Source organism: Mustela erminea, chromosome 1, assembly GCF_009829155.1.
Source record: "Mustela erminea isolate mMusErm1 chromosome 1, mMusErm1.Pri, whole genome shotgun sequence".
In the NCBI taxonomy this organism is placed as follows: Eukaryota; Metazoa; Chordata; class Mammalia; order Carnivora; family Mustelidae; genus Mustela; species Mustela erminea.
The window spans coordinates 75,002,760-75,024,893 of NC_045614.1; the positions used below are offsets into that span (position 1 = coordinate 75,002,760).

Below are 22,134 nucleotides of genomic sequence, written 5' to 3' on the forward strand. Positions count from 1 at the left end.
TCCAAGTCCCTACTCTGCTGCATCGGGTATACTTGGGCCCAAGCTTAAGCTTGTCAAATAAACCCTCCTGTGATTACATTGGTGTTGGCTCCTGGGTGGTCTCTCAGACTCGAAAACTCGGGCATAACAATAATGTATTAAGCACCATGGTTGGCATATAATAATCTCCCCTTTTCTTCCCACACTAAAAATGTTCACGGATAAAATGTGGGGACAGGGGAGCAAAGATATTTTCTGGCTCTGACTCCATCTTTTGTTCCTTCTAGCTTTAAGAAATATATTTGACATGTAATATTATATAAATTTAAGATATACAAGGTGTTGATATACATATCGAGAATTTGATTTATGTTTATTGCAAAATGATTACCACCATAGCATTAGCTAACACCTCTTTTAACTGTATCTTTTAGGAGATTTTGGTGTCAGAAAGTGAAATTGAAATCACCACATACAAAGGATAAGAAGAGAAATATTCTATAGGCAGACAAAAAGCAGAAAGACAAATATGCAGGAAACTGGAAATGTTTAAATCCTGAAGTTAAAACAGAAAACTCAAAGGCAGAATTATCTTCTCTGCAGAACCCAAAATAGTGTAAAATAATTCTACTGAATCCAGGATGGATACTCCTCTGTGCCAAACCTAAGGCAGTGAGAGATTAGCAATGTAAACAAAACAGCTTGATGAAAATTTTCTGAATGAATGGATGACAAAGGTCAAGGGGAGAAGTTCCTGGTGCTATTGACAAAGGACTTCATTAAGCCCTCAGGGAAAATAGGTATAAATATTTATCCGAATGACAATTCAAATCAATGTAAAGGTTAATGAGTCCATTCTGTTGATGGCACCGGCACCCAGCCCCCAAGCACTACAAGGACACAACCTGCAGAAAGCTTTAGAAACAGAGAATTTTTTATAAAACTAGAAGAGTTTTCTCAAATAGTTTGAAGTTGAAAAATGTGTGTCTCATTGCTAGCTGTAGAATTAATTGTAACAACCCACAGGATGCTTGGTGTTTCAACACATTTATTTTATATTCTTTTTGTCCTTTTTTTTTTTTTTTAAGATTTTATTTATTTATTTGTAAGAGACAGAGGGAGAGAGAGCAAGCGAGCACAGGCAGACAAAGAGGCAGGCAGAGGCAGAGGGAGAAGCAGGCTCCCTGCCGAGCAAGGAGCCTGATGTGGGACTCGATCCCAGGACCCTGGGATCATGACCTGAGCCAAAGGCAGCTGCTTTACCAACTGAGCCACCCAGGCGTCCCTCTTTTTGTCCTTTTAGTTTCCATAGCCCATTACTTTTTGTTTTGTTTTGTTTTGTTTTCTTGTTTTTAATTCTGGAGAAGGAGCAATGGAGAACAGGAGATAGAATGGAAAGAGAATTTAATCTTTACAAGAAAATAAAGGATTCTTGCCTTTTGAACACTGTCTTCCATCCCAGAGAAAGCTTTTGAGATTTAAATATTTTAAAGTTTACTGAGAGGAAGGTATTAAAAAATACTTCTATATGGAAGCTTCATAGTTGATGGTTTCTGCATTCCCTTTACAAGCATTTACTAATCGAATGCCTTATTAAGAAAGAATTAGGACAGTATTAGGAAATCACACTGGAATAATAAGCTCAACTCGCCCCCACCCCAATTCAGTGTGTCTATATTAAGCATCTCGTGTGTTCAAATGTCTGGCATTAGAACAACACAGGAGAAAAAAAAAAAAACAAAAAACAAAAGAAGCATAATTCTGCCATCCAGTGGGATAAGGTAAGTATATAGCAAATGCCATAAGAGACTACGTATCACAAATGGACATCCACTGTAGGAGAAAACATTTTAATGTGATGCCCTGAGAGTTAAGAACAGGGGCAGGAAGATAGGGAGATAAGAAATTAGGAAAAGCTGCATGAAAAATGTTGTATTTCTTTTTGAGCAGGATTTCTTGAGAAAATGAAGGTAGAAAAGGGGAATTTGGGGTCTTGTGAACTGGAGATACAAAGATATACCAAGAAATCATTGTTAAGAGGTCTGTGCTTATACGTGTTTTTACAGTTGTTTTACCTAATTAAAGACCCTCTGCATCAACATGGCTATCTTGGTTCTACCAGAAGTGTGACAAGTGTTTATGAATCTGGGAGTCAACAGAACAAATTTCAGGTAAATATTTATCTGTCTGTTTACTATACTATTTCCAATTATCCCAGAAAACAGTTGGGCTCCAAACTGGATTTTTTAGTTAATTGGACACCCTTGTAGGTCAAAATATAGCAGCTGTCTGCAAATGGTTTGAGACTGGAGGGTGGTCTTTACCCATTGAAAACGGAGGTTTACCTCAGGTGGTCTGTGTACCAGATAACGCCCATTGATGACTGTAGTTCATGGATTTCTACAGCTAAATTATATTTCCAGCCTAGAGGGTAGATGTTGATGAAATGATTTTCATGATGCTAATAGATGCTACTAATAGTGAGGATCTCTACCAGCTCCTGCCAGAACTTCTGTAGAGCTGTACAAAAGTTAATTCTGATAACACTTTCGTAGAGGAGGCACTATAAACATCAAATAGAAACACTGGGTTCCATGAGGAACCTGACAAGAAGCTGAATAACTTGCCCAAGTTCAGCAGGTCAAGAGACAGAGCCAAACTCAAACCAAGATCTATCTGCCTCCAAAGGAAAAGATGGTGTTCTCGATCGTATGTGCCCTCTCACCAGTACATTCAAAGGACAAAGAGTATCCCAGCCATGAGGGTCTCATAGAAAGCATAGAATGAGCTGGGCAGATGTTGCAGCAAAGACAAAAAGCACTTCCCTTGAGATGAGAGAAATGAAGAGGTTGTCAATATATGTAAACAAATACTAAATTATGTCTTTTCAAAACAAATTACAGGAGAAATTTTATCTTAATTTTTTTTCATCTACCACACAGATTTAGTGGGTTAAAAATCCTAATGAGTTATGAAGGATTACTAGAGATAAAATTTTTTAAAAATTTTACTTTACTTTTTTTTTTTAATTTTTTATTTTTTATAAACATATATTTTTATCCCCAGGGGTACACGGTCTGTGAATCACCAGGTTTACACACTTCACAGCACTCACCAAAGCACATACCCTCCCCAATGTCCATAACCCCACCCCCCTTCTCCCAACCCCCCTCCCCCCAGCAACCCTCAGTTTGTTTTGTGAGATTAAGAGTCACTTATGGTTTGTCTCCCTCCCGATCCCATCTTGTTTCATTGATTCTTCTTCTACCCACTTAAGCCCCCATGTTGTATCACCACTTCCTCATATAAATTTAAAATTTCTATTTTTATTTATTTTGTTTGTTTGTTTGTTTGTTTATTTATTTGAGAGAGAGAGAGAGAGCAAGAGAGCATGAGTAATGGGAGAGGAAGAGGGAGAAGCAGACTCCCCACTGAGCAGGGAGCCCAATGCCAGGCTGGATGCCAGGTCCTCTAGATCATGACCTGTGCCAAAGACAGAAACTTAACAGACTGAGCCACCCCAGCTCCTCTAGAGAATGCTTTTCTAAAGTCTTTCATATTAGGTTAAAAGAGGCAATAAGCTTAAGGAAATCATGATTTTCAGACTGTACAATTGAAGACAGTACCATTTCTTAAAAAAAAAAAAAATAAAGATTTTATATGAACACTGATCATAAACAGTGTTCAATTAGTTACATGTTAGTATTTGCAATATTATAATAACTTTTATTATATTAGCATTATTATTTACTACACTTAGCAAACCTGGAAGCCTCTATTTGAGATGCTTCCTATCCAGTGACTAGGACTCGATGGTACAGTCCAGCTGTAAGGTGAGTGCCATAGGAAATTAGCAGTGACCAAAGAAGTGACATAGAATAGCTCTTATTTTTATTTTTTTCTTAGAGAGTGCATGCACACATGCTTCAGCAGGATGAGGAAAAACCAAGGGAGAGGGAGAGAGAGAAACCATGCCCAGTGTTAGACCCATGTCAGGCTCGATCTCATGACCTGAGCCGAAATCATGAGTCAGGCACTAAACGACTGAGCCACCCAGGTGCCCCCAGAATAGCTCTTATAAGAACTCCCATGTCATATCTGTATTTAGCCCTGTTGCTCATAGGTACTAGTCTTCCTGACCTTCCTAAATCCTGGCAGACTCACATGACACTCACAAATTATAGTCCCATTCCCACAGTCTCAGCATAACATACATGCTGTGGATAGATACAGTTGCAATAAAACAGTCACATATCCTGTCAAACTATATTCTGCATAATATTTGCTAATGAGATGATAATGTGGATGTTCAGAAGAATATGCACTGTTTCTGTATTTGAAAAAAAAAAAAAACCTTCACGATAGTTTAAGGTATCTGCCTGCTTATTTCCAAAAACAAACAAACAAACAAACAAACAAACAAAAAATACAGTAGTGTAACTTGTATGATAGTAAATTTTTTAAATTTTTCCACTTAAAGTAATTTTCTAGAACACATCTAGGTTTTCAAAATAAGATCAGGAAGATGAGAGGATATTTTAAACGTCTTCTTTACCTTGGCTACCTTCCTTAATTCTTCTAATTCTGAGAAGATAAAAGGGCTTGATTCTGAAATTCTGCTTTATATCAGTGGCATTCAGTCAAACCAACAAACACAATAACTTTGAATGCCACTGATATAAAGCAGAATTTCAGAATCAAGCCCTTTTATCTTCTCAGAATTAGAAGAAGAGTTTCTCTTTACACTCTTAAAAATTATTGAACACCCCAAAGAGCTTCTGTTTACACAGGTTATATCTAATGATATTTATAATTTCAAAATTTATTTTAAAATAACAATAATAAACCCATCATATGTTAAGTGACAAGTTTTTATTTTAAAAAATTCAAAAACAAAATAAATAAAGACAAGAATGGCCTTGTCTCAGATTTTTGCAAATCCTTGTAATTTCAGGTTTAATAGAAGACAGCTGGACTTTCATATCTGCTTCTGCATTCAATCTGTTGCCATATCACACATCATGTAGCTTCTGGGAAACTCTACTCCACACTCATGAGAGAACCAGAGCCAAAAAGGCAAATAATGTTTCAGTATTAGGAAAATGTTTTGGTCTTGTAGACCACTGGAAAGGAACACCATAGGTCTTTGGGACCACAGTTTAGCTCAAACAACCCATGCCATCTTAAAGCGACTGCACATAAAATAGGTTAGTTTCAATATTTGGCTTTAATGCTTTTATATTTTAAGAACAAATGTATTAAGGCCCCATTACCTTTTTTTTTTTTTTTTAAATTTATTTTCAGCGTAACAGTATTCATTGTTTTTGCACCTCACCCAGTGCTCCATGCAATCCGTGCCCTCTCCAATATCCACCACCTGGTTCCCCCAACCTCCCACCCCCTGCCCCTTCAAAACCCTCAGATTGTTTCTCAGAGTCGATAGTCTCTCATGGTTCACCTAACTTCTTTCAAGATATGTCCCCATTATCTTTTACATTGGTACAATTTTGAGTCTTTTGAATAGACCTTTATAAAGGTATATTATGATTAGTAAAATCATATTAACAACCAGTGGTCTACTTACTCACAGGACATATGACTGTAATTCTGTCTAACCTTGCAAATGTATTATCAGTGGGCAAATTGTCCATGCTTTTTCCAGAGAAGTCCATTACTTATGAATAGCTGCTACCTTACTTAGAGTATGTCTAGTGTGCCTATCTTCTGGAAAGTCTGGGAAGCTTTGGAGACAGTGTAGGTCATACTCTGGTGTTCTCTCCAGGAGCAAAAGAACTGGAGTATAGATACTCTACTACCAGTCAAGCATTGCTTAAAGTCTGCCTAACCAGAAGACTGTAAATTCCTAGGTACTTCTGATTCTCACTGCATGCAGAAAATGGGCTCCTACAACCAGAAGACAGTCCACTTAGAAAAAGAGTGGGGTGCTGGCTGAAGGACATTCACTAAGCACCCTGGGAGGGCTAACACCTGCTCCAATAACAAACAATTAGAAATCAACTTAAATTGTTGGCTCTATTTACTTTAAGTCATTTCGGTGACTCAGTACAACTGTTTAATAAAACTTCTGGTCCAAAATAAGTCAAGAGAAAAAGGTTATGTTTTCACATTAACAGCTTCCCAATCTTACTGTAGGTCTGCAATACAACTTTGGCTGGGAAATACATTTTTGTAAATGTATTTCACTGAAAGTCTTTTTAGTGGTTTAAATAACAAAGATTATCTATATATTTTTGTTAACCCATAATAAGAATCCATTCACTTCCCTGGATTTTTACTTGTGTCTCACAACTAAGTTTTCTTATGGGACTCAACCATTAACAGCTTCAGGATACTCTTTATTTTGGGGGAGGATGAGTTGGAGTAGAAGCACCATCTACGCTTTAGATATAATTATCTAAAACTTATAGCTGATATCAACTATATAACTCTATGATCTCTTCTAAGCTATAATAATCTTTCAATAACAAGAACTCTTGAAACCAAGTATTCAGGTTGAGACCTAAGAGATACATATTTGTTTGAATTTAGATTTTACAACTGATTTTTTTTTGGCATATTTTATGGAACCAGATGATTTGAATTAATATTTGATCTTTGGATCAAAATAATGTACTCTGAAATCTAAGCACCCACCCCCAAAGACTCTCTTTTAAGATGTCCAACAGTCTTCCATTCTAATATATCCTTATAAGAAGTTACAAAGAAATTTTAAAGTCAAAATAATTAACAAGATAGTTTTTATTCCTGTTTAACATATAAGCAACCCAAATAATACAAAGAAGATTAAAAATAGGAGAAACTAAAAAAGTCCTCCAGAGGCTGTTTAGTGATTTAATTCAGAAATGGTGTGCATGATATTCAGTTTAAACAAGTTCTGTATTAATGTGGTAGTTTTCTGTTGTTGCTAACAAGTTAAAAAAAAAAAAACTTGGGTAATAAAACAACACAAATTAATGATCTTACAGTTCTATAGGCTGGAAGTACTACACAGATCCCACTGGTCTACAATCATGATGTCAACAGGGCTGAGTTCCTTTACAAAAGCTTTCGGGGAGAATCCAATTCCTTGTCTTTTCAGCTTCCAGAGGCCACCCACATTCCTTCATTTTCAAGGCCAACAATGTGGATCAAGTCCCTCTCATATTGTATCACTCTGATCTCTTCTCCCGTTTGCTTCCACTTTTTTTTTTTTAAGACTTTATTATTTATTTGACACAGAGAGAGAGAGAACAGCAGGGGGAAGGGCAGAGGAAAAAGCAGACTCCCCACTGAGCAGGGACCCTGATGTGGGACTCAATCCCAGCACCCAGGACCCCCAGGCAGAAAGCAGCTGCTTAATTGACTGAGCCATCCAGAGGCCCTGATCGCTTATACCTTTAAGGACCCTTCTGATTACATGGGGCTCACTTAGATAATCCAGAATAATTACACTACTTTAAGGTCAGTTTAACAGCAAGCTTAATTCTTCTTGGCCATAGAAACTAACATATTAATAGGTAGTGGGGAGTAAACAGAGATATTTGGGGAGAGGGGACATTTTTCTGTATTTCACAAGTAGTTATTTACTTATTTAACAAATAATTATCTGTGAGAGGCATTGGTTAGACACTTGAAACATAAAGAACAAGGTGCAATCCTTGCATTGAGAGAGTTCATAGGCTAATTGTTTAAGGGTAAAGGGAAAGACAAATATCAAAGTCCCTCTGCAGAAAATGTATAATCTAATGGGATGAATGTGCCTTTGAAATATATAAAGACTGAAAATACCATAAGCATACCAATTTCCTATGAAGGATTTTTTTTTTCTGGCAAATAACTAAAATAACAGTTAATGAACTGATTCACCATTTAGAGGCATAAAGAGCTAAGAATCAGAGGAAACAGTATTAAGATAAACAAATGATACCTTGTTCAGATCTTGCCTAATGAGTGTTTTCATTTATATTTCTCTTAAATTATTTTCTTAAATTTTGCAGACTTCTCATTCTAAAAATTAGATTGTAAATAATGGGTTATGGGCATGACAGGCTTCTGGATGGGACCACAGTGGCAAGCATTTAATTCAGGATACCATCCATTTATCCAAAATTTGTTTAAGACACATTTTTAAATCAACACTATTAAATGAGATTCTAGATTTAGAAATGGACTTAATTATTCAGAGCTTGGTTTCTATGGCTTGTGTCTTAATTGGCCTTAGGCCTTTTTGCTTGCTAATAGGACTCATTCCGATGGACACCAAATGGTTTAACTACTCATTAGGGGTGCTGACAGAAGGCAAAGCCCAACATCATCTCAGAAATAAAATTAAAGTTTTATAATTTATTTTGTAAGCTTTTACTGTGAAATCGTCAATGCAGAAATTTTTGAAGACCGAAATGGATTATTTTAGAAGGAATAGATGGAGATGGTTTGTGATTTCGGAGATAGAGAGAAAACCTCTTTATCCTTCCTCTCTATTCCATGAAATTACAATTGCTTTTTAAAAATCAGGTTCTGGAGCCAGGTGGCAACTTCAGACAAATTCTGCTACCACTCATTGGTGCTTATACATAATTACAGAAAATACATGGCCAGTAAAGCATATTGACCATATCATATTGATTAAATGCTTTAGATTTTCTAAAAATTATGTTATAGTAGAAATAATAAGCCAATGTAGTACTTCCTCTAGGTAGGGTGAAGCAACATTATGCCAAAGGGACAAAAGCATAGAATAAGAGCTCCTTTTTTCTGCTTATTCTCAAGATATTCACTTTTCTTTTTTCTTTTTTTTTTTTTAAAGTGAAGAAGAGCAAAAAGAAAAAGGGGCGGGGCATCTGGGTGGCTCAGAGGGTTAAGCCTCTGCCTTCAGAGGTCGTGGTCTTGGAGTCCTGGGATCGAGCCCCCCATTGGGCTCTCTGCTCAGTGCCTGCCTCTGCCTACTTGTGATCTCTCTCTCTCTGTGTCAAATAAATAAATAAAATCTTTAAAAAAATAAACAAAAGTGGGAAGAGTGATTCTTCTCAATTCTTTAAAAATAATAATGATAATAATAATAATAATAATTTAAAAAAAAAGAAAGAAAGAAAAAGACAAAGGAAAGGGGCAAAAGGCCAGCATGGTAAAAGTGCCTAACTGGATCCAGTGGCAGAAAGTTCAGACCAAGACCTAATTTCAATTCAACTTAGGCATTTGCTATGTCAGAACACAGAATTCCTCATTGTACTGCCCAAAGATGAATTCTTTAAAGAAATAACATTTGAGTGCCAGGATAACAACTGGAAAGCAGTCTAAGGGGAAAAAAAGCTTTTCAAAAAATAACTAGAATCTTTCTCAAAGTACGTTTCCTTTTCTTGTGAATATTTAGTGTTCTCTCTGTATATTTAGCTATACACATATGAACCTTTGCAAACTATTAAGAATAGATTTGAAGATTTTTCTGAACGTTTTCTTCCAAGTTTTTTGATGCACAGGAATTTTGTATCAACCATATACTCTCAGGAAGTTCATTAGGACAAATACAAGTAGGAGGGTGATTCAGTTCAAGGGAGTGCACATCAATTCCGAAAAACATTGTTAAGAATCTACAGAGTTGAGCAATAGTTCTTGAAGTAGGAAAACTGGAAAAACAAAAACAAAAGCAAACACGAAAACAAAACCTGCTTTAGAAAACTCAGAATCAAATAAATAAACAAAAAATCACCTCAGCACTGCTTACATTTTCCCACCTGCTTCTGTAAAGATTAAAACTTCAGAAAAAAATCAAGGGAAGTATCAGATTGAGTAAAGAAATCTCCAGTGTTGTTCAAAACTTCCAACAGTCTAATCCAAAGTCTCCAAATGTCCCGCTAAAATTCATTTCCATTCCTCTTAAGCCAACTACAGCCATTCCCTCTTTGGACCTCATTATCAACATCCACCACTCCACATTCCTTCAGGACCAAAACCTCATAAGTCCTACTCTGTGGCCATAATTTTCTGTGCTTACATGCCACCTTCACTTTGCTGCTGGCATTATGACTATTCCCCAGTTTCCCTTCCCTCCCCAATTTCAACAACCATCCACCTCTTTATGTCTTTACTCGTTCTAAGGTTAGCCATGTCACTGGTGGCATTTTTGTCTTTATCTTCTTCCATACTTCTCTTGCCAAATTCAAATTCTGACCACCGTATATCTACTACCACTAATATTAATCTTTATCATCCCAAATATGCAGTTCATAAGTGCTGCTGTTAAAAAAAAAAGTCAAAAAGCAATGTATTTGGTCTATGATATTCACTTCACCATGTTAGCTGGGTCTGCTTCCCTCTATGGTCAGAAATTTTAAATCAAAACAAAGTTAACCATCACGATTCTGGGAACACCCACCTTAACTTTGAGTTTCCCCAAATCAGAGCTTGGGATAAATTAGTTTAATTTCGAGCTGATGCCAGGAAGCAGATATTATAGAAAGAGAAAAGAAAGACAGGGAAGAAGGAAAAGCCAATAAAAGGTGCCTTCCCGAGCTTGTTTTTACCACTGTCGACAATCCTCTGAGAAATCTTGTCGAATGTGACTCAGAATTGTCTCTCCCAAGAATGAGAAGCTCAATTTTATCCATTGACTTCAATATTGCATTAATTGAAGGCCATCCCTAGAAGTGATAACTCTCCCAGAGTTTGCAGAAAACCCATGCTGGATTGTGTGAGCTTTTATAGATTTTACTCTGAAGAAGAAAAATAGAGAGATTCTGATGCTCCAGATGGGTACTTCCAGGATGAACAGAGCCTGCCCACTTCATCTGCAGCTGTAGTCAGGTAAGAGGGAGGAGGTAGCATGTGGCACACAAGCCATTCCAATCATTTCTAACCTCCTGAAGATATGATCCCCTGTACCTTCTCTGTCAGGCTTCTCATTTTCCAGATTTAGAAATTTAATTATCTTGGTTTCCTCCTCCCCCCCCCAATCAGAAACCAACTCATATTTTTCACAGTATCAACTGTGGCTCCACAGGAAGTTTGAGAAATGATTGACCTAGCCCATGTCCATAGAATTCACACAGATTCTAAGACTCTATTGACTATGAAATTGCCAGACTACTCCATGAAGTTCACTAATAACATTCCAACAGTGTTTCATCATGAAGCAACATGTATTTGGTACCTTGAAATAATCAAGAAGGCATAACTAACATTAAAAATGAGAGACTTCACAGAAAGTAGCTCCTAAATATTGCAAAAATCCTCTTATAAATGAGAAATCTAAACTAACACTCAGTTGGGGATTGTAGTGTTTACCAAGTTTCTTATGCAAATGATGTTTTAGTTTCCCAAAGATGAGAAGCTCAGGGTTAGGCAATGCCTCAACCAAGTAAAACCATAAAAAAATATATTTTTGCTAAGCTGTACACCATAACACTTTTCTATTTGTTTCTTTATACTCAACAACAACATTTGTTACATTTGTGGACTTAATAGACAGGTATCACTGGGTAATCACTGATTGTGAGGGACCGCAACACTGTCCACTGATAAGAATTTATATACTATTGCCAAACATTCAGAATTTTGTACCCTGTCTTTAATTGAATGTAAATGTCATTTAAGTACTTTCTGATCTTTTACTCTGAGAAAAGTTCTAATGTAAACAACATTTCTTTTCATGTTCTTTAAAGAATTACCAGACTTTAAATATTTTTCCTTGCATACTCCCACAAAATATAATATATATCCCACAATCATACACATTTTATTTACATAAACACACTATAGAAAGATTATATGTCAAAGCATCAATAAGGCACAAAATTTTATTCTATTAGAAAAATATGATTCCTCTATCACTCACTTAGTTGTCTAAATTGCTATTGATCACAGATTTGTTAAAATTAAAAACATCTCAAAATTTGGTGAGCTCTTTCCCTACACTTCCCTACTTTTTTGAAGTTCAACTGGGATTAGATATAATAACCTCAAGAGAAAGAAAATCATACCTCAAGTGGGTTATTCCATTTTCTTCTGGAAAGACTGCTCCATTGATAGGAAAATGTGTTTACAGGCAAAAGTCTAGTTTGGAGCAAAATGTGATTTATTTTTCTACAAACTAGCCTGCACGATCCATTCATCAATACACATCCTTATACGTGGAGGCCTTTTCTACATGGTACATCACTCTGCTCCGGGGGATCTTTGGAAGTGAACCTTTCAAGTTCATGCCCTACAGATCCCTAAAGTGTCTGGGAACTTACCCTTTGCTTCTGCCAGAGGTTTGAAAATGAAATGCTTTGGGGCTGTACAACATTGCTGTGCAATTCATTATGGGACAATGAAATGTCTGGGGTTAGGCAGGCAAGCAACTAATGATCCTTCATTTTGTCCAGAAAACATCAAGATCGATATGTAGGACATGCAACATTTATGGAACACTGTGTTTTCTTTTCCCTCTAAGGGAGGGAGAAAATACTAGATGATCGCTTTCTGCAGATGGCTACATGATTGACGCTGGCCTCTCCTTCGCACCTGCTAGTAGAAACATAGCTGCCCAATCCCATATCATATATACCAGAATTCAAATAACTTTATTTTTTTGGCATGTATATTTGAGCTTCATTGATCCAGGTAACCAAAATCTGGGGACAGTGTTACAACCCAGAGTGAAAAGAACTAGTTCTGGAGGCTCTAATACACATTAACAATCCATGATATATTCTTAAAATTAGATCTTTTATATGAACAAAAAGGAGGAGCCCAGGAAAGCATGAACCAAAAGAAGATATCTACAAAGTTTTTTTCCAACGCACATCATCTGTCAGCAGGAATCAAGATTAAATATCACCCTGAATCTTTTTTAATGAATAAATTGTTGCTAGACTAACAAATTGGAATGGAAGCAACAACTTAAATGTGGTCAATGTTACACGTCCTTGTAAATATCCTTAACTATAATGTTTTTTGAATTTGAAATTCAAAGCAATGCCAAAGTTTTGGGTTGAATTAGATCTTTTACTAATTCTTATATAGAAATGAAACAGTAGGGGATTTGGGAACTAGATGATCATCTCAGGGAAATAATTATCTTTGCATCTTCTTTAAGAGAAATCATTTGTCAAAAGTGACAGAAACCAAAATGGCACTGTATTTGCCCAGTGACATGTGCACATTCCCCCCAAGTCATCCCTAAATGGAGAAATAAAGAAAGCAAATTTGGTACCAATTGTTCCCTACTTGCTTAGAGTAAGATAAAAGCAGGGTCTAGTGTAAGATGATTGACTTAACATGCAATCTTTTCTAAGGCTTACAGCCTGAGACTCTCTGGTCTGGATCATTGTGAGGCCATCAATCACATGACCTTAAAACATTATATTGAAAAATCAATGTGATTTCAAAAAAATTGCAAACTTCTGAATTCAAAGATGCTGGATCTTGATAATATAGAACACTGAGATTTTTATAATTTTTTGAATTCTATTTTAATTGTAGGGGCATCAGATCAATTATTGTTGGTTTTAATTAGTATACTCACAAGCAAGGATATATATCTCTAAAGCTACATTAGGATTGAAAAAGTTAAGAAGTTGGTCATTTCTTTTGAAAATATCAAAGGAATCACTTCCAATTTGCTATTAGGGCCTATAGTGACATCCCACTTGCAGTCTTCAACTTGGAATAGAAAATTGGATTAAGAAATGAGTATTTGAAAACATTTCAATCAACTACAGTAAATAAGCACAGGGGACCAATAAGGGCAAAAAACATACACTCATATTTGACCATACCCATTCTGACTTTGTGAATCAGCCTAACGAGCGCGCTTTACTACTTCACTTAACCAAAATACCCACATTTTGCATTATAGACTTTTTTTATTCTGTATCAAACTTCAATATTAAAGATGAAATACTTTCTGTTAACATTTGAAACTTTTACTAAACCGTTTGACTTCCACTGCATAAATAAGCAAATTCAAGTAATAATGATGATCAATATTGTGTATCTAATTTTACTACATTGAGTGCAAAGCTCAGAAGCATAAACTTGTATCTCTTAAGAGTTTTATAACTGAGCATAATTATTTTGCCTCTTGTGTTCCCATGAGATAAAAGTGAGTGAAAAACTCATAACCAGGTTCTTGCTATTCACAATGTTTCCATTGGGTGTAGCTATGATATTAGACAGGTTGATATCACAGCCTGTGTTTTCAGGAAGAATGCCCAGACATTTGGGGATTTATAGGGACTTTCTTTGTCTTTAGCATTAAATTGTATTAGTCAGCTATGTTCTGTGGGGGGAAACCAAATAGTACAGTTTCAAATCAAGTCAAGAAGGATTTTAATGTCTTTTTATGAAAATGAAGAAATCTTAAAAAAAAAAACAAAAAAACCCTGAGAGGTATTTTAACTTCAATCAACAATAATTTCTACATAATTTGTTCATTCTTAATATATTTATATATAACCATCTAATTCACACCCAGTTTGGATGCCTTCTATATAGACAGGCATCCATTGGATAAAATGGGATAAATAAGGGGAGAATCCTCTAACAATTCAACCCCTTTATTCAATGATAGGTCTGAGCAGAGTGTCTTAAAGTGTCTTTTATGCTGAAAGAAAAAAAAATAAGTATTTCTCCTAAAATTCAAGGGCAGCTTACATGCTGAGATGAAAACTGCTAACTCTTCTTAACAACACCATATGTCTCCAATTGGATCATAATGCAGTCAGTTCTCAAGGGAACATTACGCATGGAAGCTAACCAAATTGAGGCACAGGCGTCAATGTCTGTGTGCTCTCTGATTAACCAGGAGATGCTACTTTGGATTTTCCAGATCATCTAAGTGAGCCTCTGAAGGGCCTTTCTCCCTTCCCAACACCCTCCCCAGATGAACCAGTCCTAAAAGGATCCTGACCCCTCTACATTAATATTTCTCTTTTTGTTCAGATTTCCTCTTCTAGGTAGCCTCAATACATTTTAAGGAACTGAAATAGTCAACCCCTGAACTCTCTAACCATGTGTTTTAAATAGCAGATGCATTACATAGCAAACACAATGGAAGTCCAGCTTTAAAGAATCAAAAGGAAAATATAAGACTGAAGAAGTCACATTTTTCCCCTGAGAGTCACTGAAAATGAAAGAGCAACCAACAAACCAATATGGATTAGGCAGACATTTCTTTATCCACTCATTATAATTCTTCCTTTTTAGCATTCCATTCAATCTCAAATATTTTTATTCATGAGTAAGATATATATTTAAATCTACTCACTTAATATTAAACCCTTGCCATATATACTACTACCAGATTAATAGCAAGTTGAGGCATTGCAGCTTAAGTCCAGACACATGTGATATATTCAATTCTTTACGTTGAATGTAATTTTTAATAGTATAAAGTTATATCATCTATGATGTGTATAAAAGCTTAAGGATTTTGCCTTGGGAAATGTGAAATGTCCTCAGAGATTAAGATCGGTGCTTCTCAAACTGTTTCTAATGAGTAGACAGTTTACAAAAAGAAAGAAAGAAAGAAAGAAAGAAAGAAATCAATATGTCAGGAACTGATATTTTTAAAAAATATATAAAATTATGAATTCAGATTTCATGGTAACATAAAATTGCTAAAAAAGTTTCTAAATGCAAAAAAAAATTCTAAATGCTTCTCACTCTCGTACAGAGAGTACTCTTCTTGTGATGGACTGGTAAGAAATGTTTGGAAACTTGCATCAATCAGTGTATTTCACTGTGTCTATCACTGTTTAGAGAGAAACATTATAAAATAGAAATCAAGGGGTGCCTGGGTGACTCAGTTGGTTAAGCGACTGCCTTCAGCTCAGGTCATGATCCCAGAGTCCTGGGATCGAGTCCCACATCAGGCTCTCTGCTCCATGGAGAGTCGGCTTCTCCCTCTGACCTCTCCTCTCATGCTCTCTCACTCTGTCTCTCTCTCGAATAAATAAATAAATAAAATAAAGAAAGAAATTTATAAAAAAAATAAATAAAATAGAAATCAAGATACCAACGTTAATGATAGGAGTCATGAACTTCCTTCACTTGAAACGAATTTTAAACTATTCTTTGCTATTTCTCTTCCAGTTCACTTCAGGCAATCAGTAGCAGAGAGTCAAAAGAAAGGCCAAAGAATCATCAAGAAGATTTTGGTTATTTTGAGAAAGATGAATTGCTACATATTATTTAAAAAGACACAATTACAAAAGCAACGTTTTCGTTCCCAGTGACCAACCGAGGGCTTTACCAAGTACTCATTTAAACAATAGCAACAAACCTAGACATAAATGAATGATTACTTAATGGCATTTCTTACCTGGGATGCCTGGTGGTGTTTTCAGATATTTTCCATTAAAATGTTGAATGACCACTTCACATTTTTCAGTAGACTCCATTCTGGAAAAAGAGGTAAACAGGAGATCATATACTTTCATAAGGCCATGCATATTCAGGAAAAGTAAATAAAAATGAAAAGAAAAATAGGAAAACCACAGAAAAGCTTGATTTCAGAATTCCATGAGACTTGTCAACTCTTGCCATGACCACCATGATCAGAATATCACGAACTCACCACTGCTGAGAGTATGTAGTATTTACCGCATTGGAAGTTGCCTATATGGACGGCTCTGTGCTGATTCCTCTCCCAGAAGAAATACTGAGGCATTATCTTATTTAATCCACCGAACAATATCTGGTATTTGAAACTGCTCAATAAATACCTGTTGAACATCTGAATTAGCGAAGTTGAAAGGTAGGTCTTGTTGCTCTTCGGATCAAGGGCTCTGAGGCTTAATATAACAGTGTTGTCATCAACACCTCAACACTTTTATTGAAAACTCACTGGGTGAAGATACAAAAGGGAATATATTTGGGGTCCCAAATGTGAGAGAAGAACATAAATACATAAACCTCAAGTCCTGTGAACTTTCTTCCCTTTGAATTTTTGAAATCCTCTCTTTTTTCATGCTAGACATCCATATTCCTAAACTAGGTTTCTTGGGCCAAATTTTGACATCTCACTTGCAAGCTAATGAATGAACATTTTGAACTATACCATCGTAATGTCAACATTAGCACTGTCACCCTATCCTAAGTAGACTAGTATTGGCAACATTTTCTGAATAATTAACTATAGCGGGGCTTTATTATTTTATAACATTGGCTGGGGAAGATAAAAATTAAAGGGCTGATTCCGATGAAAGGAAATTAAGTCCCCCAAACAGTACACTAGAGGCAAATACAAATTTAAAAAAACAGCTCACACACATATGAAAGAATGTGTACTAAATGTGTGAAATTGTCTAAAAGGCAAAGTATAATTTTGGATTTTCTGCTGTGTTATTAATATGAGCTTCCTTGGAATGGAGTCTTTTAACTCAAATTATAAAACTTCCCTATACCTAAGTCTTAAGTGTTTTTTCAGGAGCCTATTACATGCAGAGGAAATAAGATAAGGGAAAATATGTAAACAAATGCCAAATAAGTTAAACATTTATTACAACTACAGGAATTCAGATGTGAGAGGAATTCCAGGAACCAAGGAAACACTGAGAAGTAGGCACAGGACGCCAGAAGGGCCCTTAGAGAAGTCATTAGGGCAGGGGACTGACCTGACCCTGTGTCCTTTGAGAGGTGGGTAAGGTGAGCAGAATACTGTGCTTGTGTGGAAGGTGTACAGGGTTTGGTGGTACTCTTGAAGGTAAGCTGAGAGATGCAGATGAGGCCACCTGAATTATCAGGTTAAGAAATTCAAGGTGGTATCAGGAGCATGTTCCAAGAGGGGGCGGGCATCATTATTTTCTGACTCGATTTAAAACAAAACAAAACAAAAAAATTATCTTTTCTGAGGTACATTTCTATGAGGCATGGGATGGAGGCACATTTTTTTGTATAGAGATACAGATAAATGGCAAATCTTTACCCAGTAAAACTGAGACCAGTGCAGGAAGGAAGCCACAGATTTAGAATAAGTCTGGTGGCTTAAAATCTGTTGGCACCACCGTGAAATTCTTCATGATTTTCTAACAAGGGGTCCTGTATTTTTAACTTGCACTGGGTTCCACTAATTATGTCACTGGTCCTGCTATGACAAGAAAGTGTAGGAACCCAACAACTCATTATTCATTTATCAGATGGCTCAATGGATTCACATAGGTGATATTTTGAAGAACATGCAAAGAATGAATTGATTTTATGTCCAAATGTGGGGGGGGGGAAAAACAACCAAACCTCTTTAAGCTTAATAACATATAATTTTAACAAATATAAATAAAAACAAAGAGAGCATTTTGTTCACTGCTTAATCACAAGTGCCTGCAAATGAAAAGATACTTGGGTAAGAAAGGCAAGATGAACCTTTCTCCATTCCAAACACCGAGGAATAGCAAAGTACAACTTTCTTAACTCCTTTGAGTTTTTCTTTCTGTGGAATCTTTTACAGTAAGTCTTCCATCCTGTTGTTATTATAATTATTATTACTTTTTTTTGAAGTAAGAAACTTACATTTCTAGGAACAAAAGAATTCTAATTCTGTTCTTTCTGTCTTCCCACAGGATCTACTATCTATCGTCTCTTAGGGACAATAACCTACCCTCTTACCAGAGACATGAATGGGAGAGGAAATGTAAGCCCTTAATTACTACAGATGTTACTTTATGGAATTTTTATTCCAGGAGAGCTACAGAATGAAAAGCTTATGCCCCAGAGCCCCCTCCTTATTCAATCTCTCTCTGGATACTCATCTAGATAAAAGGCAGTTAAGAATCTGAAGCTTGCTTGCAAGAGTCCTACAAATCAGATCCTTTCTCTTTGTCTTAAAAGGACATGGAATTCTAAATGAAGCCTAAAACCAGATTGGTGTGTGTGTGTGTGTGTGTGTGTGTCTGTGTTCGCACGTTCTTGTTGATTCTATATAATAGAATCTCTGTATTTGAGGAAATACAGAAGCTAAAGTAGAAAATCAGGTGGCTCCCCCACTCCACCCACCTGAAATACGTTTGCACTGGATTGAAAGCCTCAAGTCTTCCCTCTTGGATGCTAAGTATGATCGTCTTTCCTGGAGACTATTTTACAGTCCTATCAAGCCGGATGGGGGCTGTTTCTAGTAACACGAAGACAGGCATAGATGGTTCACTTTGCTTCGTTCAGATTTAACTGAGTGCATGTTGGCAGCGAGCCTTCAGAGACTCTCGTCTAAGAAAGAATAAACGCAATGAAAGTCTGTTTTCTGTAGCTGCCGGCGCTTTGTGTCAAACCCTGTTACGCTGCACCGCCCGGCAGTGACAATTTCATTTCAATACACGGGGCACCCTGTAACAAGGCAACGGAGTCCCCACAGAGGCGATGACAGAGGAGGCACCAAGGGAAAGGCTCAAGGTTCCTCACGCATTTTGTGTGGAACCGGAACAAAAGTGAGAGGGGAGCTCTGGGGGGAAAGAAACGGCCTTTGAATGGCCACCTTCGGAAGAATGTGCCCATTCTCTTCTCAGGTTCCACAATTAACGCTTTGACATGGCTGCTCAAGCTATCTGCAATCTGGCCCACGCTTCGGTTGAAACTGACACTAGCATTATCAAGTGAGTCTGAAAAGGCGGCACGCCAGACAAAGCTGCCTTTGCATGTCCCTTTCAGACGGGCCACTGAATCACTACAACCACATCTATTCTTCCCAGGCGGTACCTGAACCCTCTCGAGTGCCTCGGGACAGCTCATGTGCCAGGCCAACCATTCACCCCAAGATACATTAATTAGGTTCTTACAAGGCTCCAATCATTGTATAAAGCTTCAGGGTTTTCTGTTAGGTCTGATGTTTAAATATAAATACACATTAAAGGTCTCGTTTGACATTCTTTCTTGTCTCAGTGCCTAGGAACCTGGCTTCAGTCATTCAAAACAAACCACAGAATTGTGATTAAAAAAATAATAATAATTTTTTTTTTTTTTACACCAGTTCCTAAGGGGAGCCAGTTTCACAGCCAATACAATTCCCACAGGCAAGTTACATCAGAGGAGAGTTTGATCCAATATTAGTAGAATGTTCTGGGTCAGGACTTAACACAGATGTGGAAAAGATTTTTCCAAAACCTTCTGCAGCCTACCTATCTCAGCTTAATAGAGAATCTCTCAGTTTATGATCTCAAGGCAGTAAGCATTATTAGCCGTATATTTAAAACCAATCCACTTTGCCATTCATTTGGTTAATTAGAGGTTTCCGCTATTGTGAAATTTTTGTGGTTTTGCAATCCCGGGCTCTGTACAAATTATTGGCAATTTAGCGTATCCAATGTTGCGAGCCAGCCTTCCATTTAAATCCGGTTAGAGTTACACAAAGGGGCAACATTAACAGATTTTTAGAAGTACTAAAGGGTTTATTCCTTCTGAGATTTCGAAAATAAATTCCATCATTTACTTCTTACTTTATCGTAATGGAGAGAACAGTTGAGTCCCCGGAACAAAGATGAGTGAATGAACTGAACTTTCTTCTTAGTCTTTACAGGTTGTTTTCTCTCTGCCCGGTGCTTGACATTCTTAGGATATAAGTATCAGCAGCACCCAATAAGGAAGCCCAGCTGCCTTTCGGCCATCCTCCTTTGCCAAAACCCAGACATTGAGGTGGGGTCTTACTCGGAGTACAACGCATTCTTTTTCAGGAAACGAAACTATGGACGATATTTAACTAACAAAAACCTACTCCAGAGTTTTAGAATCACATAATTTCAGCACTAGAAATAGCCCGAGATATCAACTTCAAAATCATACAGATGAAGAAACAAACACTAATTGCCTTCCCTAGAGACTAGTCAGTGGAGGAACCTGGAATAGAATGTTTGTCTCTTGACCCTCAATTCAGATAGATTAGCTGGAAAGGAGGGAGTTCCATTGCTGGCCTCCCACCATCCCCCCCGATTTCCTGTACTCATCTCTTGTAAAGTGTTTTGAAGCTGGATAGATCATGCTCTCTCCATTCTAGTTCCATCTCTAATAACCAAAGCAGTTGTTCTCAAAAACGGAGATATACCTTCAACTGATGTGACTAAAAAGGCACTTGACTTCCATGGTGCTCTTTCCAAAAATCTATACATTATAGGGATCCTATTATGAGAAAAACATCAAATATACCCAACTCTGGAGACATTCCCCAGTTTACCTGCCTAGTGCCACTCAGGAAAAACAAGGAAAGTCTGAGAAACAGTTGCAAATCATAACAGACTGATGACACATGACAACTAAATACAAAAACGGCACTCTGGGTTAGATTCTGGAATAGAAAAAGCATATCAGTGGAAAAGTTGGTGAAATCCAAATAAAGTCTGGAGTTTAGTTAATAATAATGTATCAATGTCAGTTTCTTAATTTTTTTTTTTTTTTAAGAGAGAGCACAAGTAGGCAGAGAGGCAAGTAGAGAAAGAGGGGAAGCAGACTCCCCGCTAATCAGAGAGCCTAATGCGGGGCTCGATCCCAGGACCCTGAGATCATGACCTGAGCTGAAGGCAAAGGCTTAACCCACTGAGCCACCCAGGTGCCCCCAGTTTCTTAATTTTGACATGTACACCACGGTGTTATAAAATGTTAACAAATGGCATGGTATATACGGGAACTCTTTATTACCTCTGTAACGTCTCTATTAAATTAACCTTATTCCAAAATAAAATGTTTATTTTAAAATAACTGTACATTAGCTTTGCATAGTGGCAGTATTGTAGCTTATCTGAGGAGCAATTATTGCTAATTAAAATAACTGTACATTAAAATGATCAGGAAACTATTTTTAAAAATATCAATGTCTGGGCCTCAGCCCAGGAGATTTTAATTTAACTGCTTTGGCATGAAGTCCAGGCACCAATTTTTCAAAGCTACCCAGGTGATTCCAGTGTGCAGCCAAGGTTGAAAACCACTGTTCTGGAGCTCCTGTCACATGTCCCAAACTAGAAATTATGGGCTGAATCCAGCCTTCAGGTAGAAAGTTTTGTTTGGCCTACAAAGGGGTTTTTACAGAATCTGAAATGGTTGTCAACATTTAAAGATTTGGAGATTTCACATAAAAATCTGGATTCCTGATTCCTCTTGAAAGTTGATATGTTCTGATCCATGTTTTCTGCATGGTATAATAAAAATAAATTCAGTCTTTGTCTCTGGTTTCTGATACAGAACTCCTAAAACCCATGATAT

The 22,134-nt window shown here is 36.9% G+C and overlaps 1 protein-coding gene across 13 annotated transcripts in view; it reads right to left on the reverse strand.

Moving 5' to 3' along the window:
- Positions 1-22,134, reverse strand: part of RBMS3 (RNA binding motif single stranded interacting protein 3) — a 712,557-nt gene that overhangs the window by 228,123 nt on the left and 462,300 nt on the right. For all 13 annotated transcript variants that reach the window (XM_032359702.1, XM_032359695.1, XM_032359728.1 and 10 more), the window contains one exon: positions 16,283-16,362. In XM_032359702.1, the coding sequence (XP_032215593.1) occupies positions 16,283-16,362 (80 nt within the window). The remainder of the gene's footprint in view (positions 1-16,282; positions 16,363-22,134) is intronic.